Source organism: Sphaeroforma arctica (genome assembly GCF_001186125.1).
Source record: "Sphaeroforma arctica JP610 unplaced genomic scaffold supercont1.458, whole genome shotgun sequence".
Lineage (NCBI taxonomy): Eukaryota > Ichthyosporea > Ichthyophonida > Sphaeroforma > Sphaeroforma arctica.
In genome coordinates this window covers 52,774-61,898 of record NW_014040100.1, presented here as the reverse complement: position 1 = coordinate 61,898, position 9,125 = coordinate 52,774, and the positions used below count along the sequence as shown (strand labels likewise).

At 40.8% G+C, this 9,125-nt stretch overlaps 2 protein-coding genes across 2 annotated transcripts in view; one reads left to right on the top strand and one right to left on the bottom strand.

Moving 5' to 3' along the window:
• Positions 1-3,088: 3,088 nt before the first annotated feature.
• SARC_06436 (hypothetical protein) lies at positions 3,089-4,102 on the top strand (the record flags this gene model as incomplete). The annotated part of the gene is made up of 1 exon (XM_014299662.1): positions 3,089-4,102. The coding sequence occupies exon 1, from the start codon at positions 3,176-3,178 to the stop codon at positions 4,100-4,102; it is 927 nt and encodes a 308-aa protein (XP_014155137.1). The 5' UTR covers positions 3,089-3,175.
• An 888-nt stretch (positions 4,103-4,990) lies between these two features.
• SARC_06435 (hypothetical protein) overlaps positions 4,991-9,125 on the bottom strand; it is an 8,974-nt gene continuing 4,839 nt past the window's right edge. The window contains exons 8-11 of the mRNA XM_014299661.1: positions 7,995-8,250; positions 7,546-7,664; positions 6,282-6,437; positions 4,991-5,393 (exon numbers count right to left, since the gene is read on the bottom strand). Coding sequence (XP_014155136.1) covers positions 5,178-5,393; positions 6,282-6,437; positions 7,546-7,664; positions 7,995-8,250 — 747 coding nt within the window. The 3' untranslated portion in view covers positions 4,991-5,177. The remainder of the gene's footprint in view (positions 5,394-6,281; positions 6,438-7,545; positions 7,665-7,994; positions 8,251-9,125) is intronic.

Sequence of the window (9,125 nt, the reverse complement as noted above, 5' to 3'; positions counted from 1 at the left end):
GGACGATAACTCGCAAAGTCGTAAACTCGTCTTTCCCTGGAACCGGGACTTTGAGGGGGGCATGCACTACCGGCAAGGCCAGCAAGCTACTCTCACAGCCACTATTACTCCAGTAGAGAGAGAGTAGTTTAGCCTTGAGTAGAGGAGACTGATAAGTGGTAAACTGGTAGCTACTATAAGTCTATAACTTCGTCCAAGTACTAGTCTTGCACTCTCGAACTCTCGGTATACTCTCAAAAGTCGAATCTCGATCAGATATTAACAAAATTGTAGTATAGAGTAAAATATTCTATTAATTTCCTCCCCTGATACTCTACCTGTGGTTTCCATACTCCATCTTAAACGTTCCTGAGTCCTTTTATTAGATTTTTAGTACACCAAGACTCGCCAAGATCACTTCCTGTAAACAAAAACAAATAAGGGAAATTTGAAAGATGTCATATTCTTCCAAAAAAAGAACAATATATACAGGGTTTTTAGGTTTCCGCGGATCGCGGGTTCGTAAGTGACAGAGTCCAGCCGAGAACTTCTCAATCTTTTTTTATAAATATAAATATATCCTTTTGTTTTTAAAAATAATATAATACAAACAAAAAATTGATAGTATTTACAAAGATTGAATAAAAATATCAATAAATATTGGTTTGAAAAGTTAAAATCAATTTCTTTAGGCTTCTAGATTATATTTGAAAATGGCCTACAGAGAAGTGGTAAAATGCCACCATTTACTTCAAATGTGTTTTTTAATTAAAAGGATGTCGCGAATAAACATTTCGAAATAAATACAATGTGAATAGTGAAGAGCAGTTGCAGCTGCGTGCCACAGCTTTAATTTCACTCATTATTTTCTCATGTTTGCGATAAATATATTTTGCTTTTAAAACAATTCGAAATATCTTATACTATCTACACTATTAAAAAAAACCCCCCTTGAATTATTTCTAAAGAATCTCTTTCTAAAAAAAGATATATATTGTACAAAATATGGCGTTAGTCAGGTGTTAGGGACTTAGGGTACTCTGGGTTTCACTCTCAAGGCAGTTTTTAAAAATGTATATGCCCTCAAACTCTTTTCTTTTTTTTTGGAAGCCCCAAAAAGCTGGGGAGTGGGAGGCCTAGTCGCGAGTTGCGAATGACCCGCCGATCGATTAAACAAATAAAAATCGACTCCTGCCGCTTCACGAGAATCGGAAGAGTGAAGACCCAGTAAAAGATTAGCTCTGTTACTCCTTTTCTATACAGTGTAGAGTAAATTACCGAAAACATTGATTGCTCCTAACTTAAAAAGCTCCGATGCTGAACGGCTGACAACTCACAAGTGACCAGTCACCTCTCTATATACTCTCTCTGAAGTAGTAGGGAGAGTGCGGCCTTCTTATCCTCAAACGCGCGGGGCCGGGACCAGGTCTATACTTTATAGATGAAGAGTGGCGGACCCAAACAAATAAAAGCTATTTATTTTAATTTGTCCCTTTGTATTTAGTTCGTAGACTCGCGTAGAGACTAGAGATAGAGAGATTCTAGAGTCTAGATAGAGACTGATGACTAGCTAAACAGTAGAGTAGAAAATGTAAACGACAAAAGAGTGTATTTATTATCTCACCCACACTCTTGACAGTTGACACTTGACATTTGACAGTGTTGCGTATTTTTATTAGTAGAGGTTATGTCCATTGTACAAATATAGTGTTAGACAGTGTTGTGAACAGTAGTAGCGTACCTCATGTATTTAAAAAAAGTAGAGGAAGTAGATTTGTTTAGAAATAAAAAAAAATGTTGTAGAACTGGTACGTTTGCTTTTTTACAAAACAAGTTTGAAAAAAAAGTTTGAAAAATAAATATGTACACGTTTTGGTTTGTTTCGTACTGTTTATTTGTTTTATTTTCTTCCTATAAAAAGTAAAACAAATGAAAAAGTTACTTTATATGTTGGTTGCAATATTTATAGGTAGTATATTATAATAAAAGGGTGCATGTTCGGGGCCCTGAGAATTAGTATCAGAACAATATTTACCCTACTATTTAGCTAGGATGTCCGCTAAATTTTATAATAGGTCCACTATTTTGACGACAATCATTGACTTTTGACCCTTATGAACGGTTAATCCGAACGAATAAGCGTTTACGTTGAACTTGTACCTTTTTTTTTATACAAAAAAATCGATCACTTTTCAGGCTTCAGCTGAAAACGAGTGACGACTATTTACACTATTTACTGGAGATACTAAATAGTAGGCTAACTTCTACTTCTAGTAGTAGAGAGCAGGATTTGTTTGTTTTGGGGTTTTTTACTTTAAAAAAAAGAAAAAAAGAAAAAAGTTATATACGCTGAGTTGCTGACAATTTACTATTAACTGTGATGGGTGATGGACATTGTCTCAGAGCGTTAGTAAATATTATTTACCGTGTATTTATTGCACGGAGTTTGTGACTGTATCTCTTCTCTTGCTCTTCATCGAGTGTGTGTAATGGCTGTGTACACAAATACACCTGACCGTACATATAGTGTATTTACAGTATGTTCTACAACCTGAGACAACAGTCAACACTGTGACTCTGTGAGTGTGTATTTGTACTACTCTACTGGAGGGAAGTATGAATTGTTGACTTCAAATATTTGGTATATTTTTATTTTAAATTTGTTTAGAAAAAACCCCCAATAGCATGTACAGCTACAATACACAGTACATTGTACAATATTTAAATATATAAAACTGCGAAATTCTCACCGCGAGTCGCCTTGTCACTTATAAAATGTCGCCTACTCCGAGAGTTTGTAGAATGTTTTTATTATGAAGGGGACTGATGTGTATCACATTAGTTTAAAAAAACTACTGGTCGATTATTTAGCTGTACTAGAGAGAGAGATGTAAAAACCCTAAAATATAAACAGAACGTGGGTATATTTTATACAACAATGTAAATATCAGCCTGGACTACACACCACACAGTACACACTACACGGTGTATATTATTTATCTACAGTTCGCAAAGTTGAACTTCAAAGGACACGGACGATTTCAATTTGTATATATATAAATGAAAAAGGAGAGAGCTATTGGCATAAATCAACCCAGCTGATATTTAACACTTATTTGAATGCATACTTTTGTGCTACTACATACAGTCGGTACTAATAGAACCATAAACCACTACTCTTGTTTCAATAGTTACTATGTTTGAGAGCATGAACGTCACGCAATCTGCTGGGGAGCCGACCGCCTCGAATGTATATATGTTCGTCCAGGCGCACAGCGGAGTACTGCCAAAAATGAAGACCACTAACATACGGGGAGATTACAAGTGTCGATTTCAGAATTGTGAGCGCACCTATACAAGTGAAGATACGCGACGCAGACACTACCGAAGGCATCATCCTATGGAGTGGCGGTCGGTGAAGAGATCGAAAGAGAACACTATCGCCAAAAAGCAGTCCATGGACGGGAAGTCGCATATCAGCCGGTCACTGAGTCATCCCGAGTTGGCACAGAGACTTTTGTCTTCCCAAAAGTCCATGCCGACATTCTCCACCAAAACAATGTACAGCCTACAAAATTCAATGCCAGTTGCGGCAGGCCCTGTAAAGTATACACTATCATCGCAGAACCAGTATACGAAATTTCAGGACATGCAGAAAAAGAGCAGTCAGCCAACGACAGACTCAAAGCCGGTACTCTCAGGTGAGCTATGCACCGTTCCTCCTATTCCAGAGCCGGTTGATACCGCAATGTTAGCTCAGTTGGACGACTTACTATGCCTTTCCAGTACCGCTACTGACAGTTTCAGCAGTTTCAGCAGTTTCAGCAGTTTCAGCAGTTTCAGCAGTTTCAGCGATTTCAGCGATGGCTCAATAACCCCGGATTCAGCTCCCCAGGTGAAGATCGAGAACCTTCCCGGCATGAATACACGTCTACCGAATTATCTTGAGAGCGGATTGTTTCCCACGCATACACTTCCCACTCTGCCCACCCCAACCTCAACTAGTGTCGACTTCAGTGAATTTGCGAGTCCAGATACCCTTTTTGCGGGATTTACCAGTTTGCCCGAATTGAACGACGGGTTATATCAACAAATCGAGTCGCTGTTGAACTTCGAATTATAGACACACGAGATGGACTCCACCGCAATTAGTGTCGACTTTAGTGAATCTTCGACTCCGGGGACCCTTTTTTGCGGTATTCACCAGCTTGCCCGAATTTAATGACAGATTATATCAACAAATCGAGTCGCTGCTGAACTTTTGAATTATAGACCCACGAGATGGATCCCACCCCAGTCAGTGTCGACTTTAGTGAATTTCCGATTCCGAATACTTTTTTTTTGCGGGATTCACCAGCTTGCCCGAATTTAACGACGGGTTATATCAACAAATCGAGTCGCTGCTGAACTTTGAATTATAGATCTACGAGATGGATCACCCGCTTGTCAGACAGTGCGTTTGGCATACACAGTTTTCAAATAAAGAGATTACAATATACATAACTTTGGAGGTGGCTTTTATAGTATAATTTAACGAATCCACGACGGGGTACCATTGATTCAGTTCGCGTGCGGATCACGGCAGTCGTTGTGATGTTCAGTAACTGGTACAGAGTGAATTTTCTATCCGCTGCCCATATATACAGTCCCCGTGCAAAACCCTATCTATTAAATGATCGCGACGTTTGAAATTATTATCAGGATGTTGGAAAACCGTGCAGTGTAAAAAGTTTTCGATGTAGTTCACGAATACGACAGAGTGTGGAACGCTTGCGGGTCCCGGGGGTCGTTGTGATGTTCAGCAACCGGTCCGTAGTGAGTTTTCTATCCGCTGCCCATATACAGTCCCCGTGCAACCTTAGCTTAAGTGATCACGACGATTGGGATTATGTACAGGATGTTTGGGAATCGTGCAGTGTAGAAGGTTCATAAAAAAGGGAGTCCAGCGGATGTGTTGATTTTCGATGGAGTTCACGAATACGGCAGAGTGTGGAAGAGTGTGGAAGGCTAGCTTGTTAGTACCGTGTATGGCGTCAATTTTTTATTGTGAATATATCCTATTACATAAGAGAGCCAAGGAATCTCATTTTAAATTATTCATTCCAATGTAATTAACATGATAACTGTATGTGATAGGAACAGGAACAGTGTAGATAGCGAGGGTCGATACTCGACAGCCAGTACGTCGTCCATCTATGCTACTTCCCAACAACAGATGCGTACAGCGCAACCGCACGCTGGTATACCTTTACCTGAGGAATACTACAGTGCACAGCGGCAGTGGACAACAAGTTTTGCCGAGAATGATTCAGATATAGGGGCAGCGTAAGGTGGTCGCTTGTCTGGGCTGCGGTGTTCGATGATTCATGAATCCACACAAGCTTGTTCTTGCTCATCATCTCTACACTTCCTCGCTGTGTGGTGGCGCGTGTAATATGGAAAGGTTTACACGTGCGGGTAACCGTCCGAGACACAGACATCGGAAGATATATCCAGCATAAAGAGGTGCTGAACGAGAGCACGCACACACTAAAATGGCTATACAATGTCACATATACATTAAGGGCTGATGGTAGGAAAGTATGTATGAAGGTACACACGTGTGGAGCGCTGCTGAACGGAGAATATTGCTAAAATGTACACGAACTAAGTTCGAAACATCACTTGAGCATTTTTCAGAGCATGTATATTCTTTGGAATACAATCTGCCATTGCACATCCATTCATGTGTATTTTTTAGTAAGATATAAACGAGCAAACACTGAATTTGTCCCACTGGATACTCCATGCACCAGATGCCAGCTATGTGATGCGAGTGCACTACGATGAATCGTGCAACACATCCACATTCAATTGTGCATACACGGATACACATCCACGTTGAATTGTGCATACACATCCACATTGAATTGTGCATACACGGATACTCATCCATATTGAATTGTGCGTATACAGATACACATCCACATTCGCAATCACAACGCCGAAATACGGTACAGGCACACGTTGTGGATGACGAGGCACAAGCTTATAAGAAGTTAGGCTAATGTATATGTGCAGACTATTCCGGGTTGCGTCTAAGTAATCGGAAAGCACTCAGCTCTATATGCGAGTCGCAGAAGTGCTACAGACCAAACAGAGTTGCCATATTGGCCTACTAAAACAAACAGACAAGGGGCTAGAGCAGAATTCCCAAAAAACAAAAAGACTAAAACCCTATGGGCGTGCTTGAACCTCCAATTCAACGATGGTCAAATGAAAGTGAAATAGAGTACAGAAGCCAAGCTACAGCGCCATCATACCGTATCAAGACTCAAACCCGCCTGAGGGTCTGGTTTAGCCCCATCTATATACAGGGACGTGACCATGAATCCTGATGTGGCACTGCCATCAGACACATCCAATTGTAACTGTAGCGACAGTTCTTCCAACGACCATTTGTTCGCTTGTGCGACGGCCTGGGAGTGGATAATTGCATGCATGCGCATAGTTGTGAGCTACATATTGAGCTGCGAATTAATAGAAGATTGTTCTACAATGGCTTGACATATGTGCGACCAAGTTGCAGCCGTATGAATAATAGGGCTGGGGATTAGGCGTCGATGCATGTATAAAAGGACTTGATAGACTTGGGCGCCCTGTCTGTATTGGCAAGCCAGCAGTATACAGCTGGCACTCAACTGAGCCACGCTGTTGTGCGGGCCGTACGGGTGCTCATGGTTTGGATGTACGCGTTCTGAGACGGGATACGAGGCTCTAAGTAGCCACAGGTGGGATTGTGAATTTTTAGGGATTTAAGCCTTCTCTGTTCATCAAGAAGGCTGTGTTTAGGCATTTTAGGTATTTGGTAACATAGCCTCTCTTGTCTAATTTAGAATTCTACGCGCCTCACTTGTCTTTTTTGGAAGATGGTAATGTAGAAGAAGGCTATGCTCTCTATTGAATATGACAGGCTATGTTGGTAATTGTTAGGGATTTAGTGGTCTAGGAATATCATGAATTTAGGGTTTAAATTTTGCCGTAGTTTTGATCAAGAGACCTAAGAACAGTTGTAATATAATTTAGGAGGGCATAGATTTTAAAATCTCATTTATAGGAGGCTATGATTTTGCTGTGACAGACTCTCCAAGACTCCAGGTCTAAAAACGGTCTCCATTATTGTGCGCAGGTGCGTGTGCGAGGATGTGTGATGGCTAGGGATCAAATCGTACGCTGGTTGTTGGCACTCACAACGATCGCATGACTGCACGTTGGGGTACACCAGCTGTTTAATTTTAAACACCAGATACCCATCTATTGCATACGCCGAGACACTCACGCACAATGTCATCAACACACCTCAACAATGGAGCATATAGGCGTTCACACAACAGCGATCGTGTGCCGTGATGTATTGTTATAAATACCGTAGCAAATACTATAGTGCGGATTCAGACACCGTTGTGCACATACAAGTAACTCGCACATGTTATAAGTACACATAGGTTAGTACGTCATTGAAATAAACAAATACATGCAGGAGGTGCATCGTGAACAAGAGAATGGTGACACAGACGCTTAACATACTTGTCTAGTTGCTGTAATGTACGCCTCAGGATACATGAGGCCTCCCAGCCAAATGTCCTGCAGGAGCTCGCCTTGCTCAACGCCAGCGGAGATGCTCTGTAGCTGTGTCATGCGGGCGGCTGCACGCGGAGGTTGTAGGTAAACTTCAATGGATGTCTATACCATGCAGTGGTTTGGGTGCAGGCATGCGCGTAATACGAATTCATATGTAGTTGTACTGGTTGAATCTCTCTCAAACAAATACTTGGTAGTATTCGTATGGAGTTCGTTTACAAATGTAGTTGTCCTGGTTAAATCTCTCTCAATTAGTACTTTTTAGTATTTTTATGGGCGTGGGTGCTTATCCGTATACTCTGCAAAGTCAATACACACCAGCATACAGTCTGTCACACACTACACCTGACCCCCCCCCACTCGATCACAATACTGGCACACGATAGTGGACATACTGAAGTCGACCATCCACTCAGGCAGTGCCAAGCCCACAGGCACAGTGTACCGTCTCCATGCATGAGGAATGGTGGCCATGAGGATGTCGTGCAGCAGCGCTCGTCCTTTGTTCGACTGTTTGTCACCGTTGCATACGCCTATAACCAGCGTAAGGGCCCTGCGTACCTTCCTGAGCAGTTGCTTGCCACCACTAACCTCACGCTCAAAGCACCGGAAGAGGGGCTGTTTGATGTTGTCGTTGTCTCGCCGCAACTCCTGCATTGGACGAGACGGATGTGGTGTGGTGTGGCGTGTGAGGAGACGCCTGTACTTGCACATATGAGGCGGTATCGGATGATGTGCGTGGATGTGAAACGGATATGAAAGCGTGGGATCCTTTGAGGGTAGACTGTTTGCGCTCGTGAAGATGTGCACGTACGTACGCGTGTTGCAAGTGTATCAATGGAAGCCAGCAGACATACACACGTAATAGCAAGTAGAGATACACACGTAATAGCAAGTAGAGATACACACGTAATAGCAGAGATGTATGACGGGACGTCTGTGCCCACATGTACACTTCGGTTCTCGCGAACATAACGCATCGCATTCTGCGACAATAATCACACTTCAGTTCGAATATAGGAGAATATAGATATGCCTGCACACACGCACACGCACACGCACACACATATAATATACATGTACATATATACATACTCACATATATATTAATATATGTATGTATAATATATATATATATATATATATGTATGTACAATATATATATATAAATATATAAATATACATATAAAAATGTATACATTACATATGTATATAAAAATATATATATTATTAAACAAATAAATAAATGAGTACATAAATGCATATGAATATATATATATAATACATACATATATATATATATATATAATATATACATATATATATATATATACATATATATATATACGTACATACATACATACATACACGCGCACACACACACACACACATATATATATATACATACATACACACACACACACACACACACACACACACACACTATATATATATATACAGTATATATACTANATTATAATACTATATAGTACATAGATATAGTAGTACGTAGAGACTACACTACG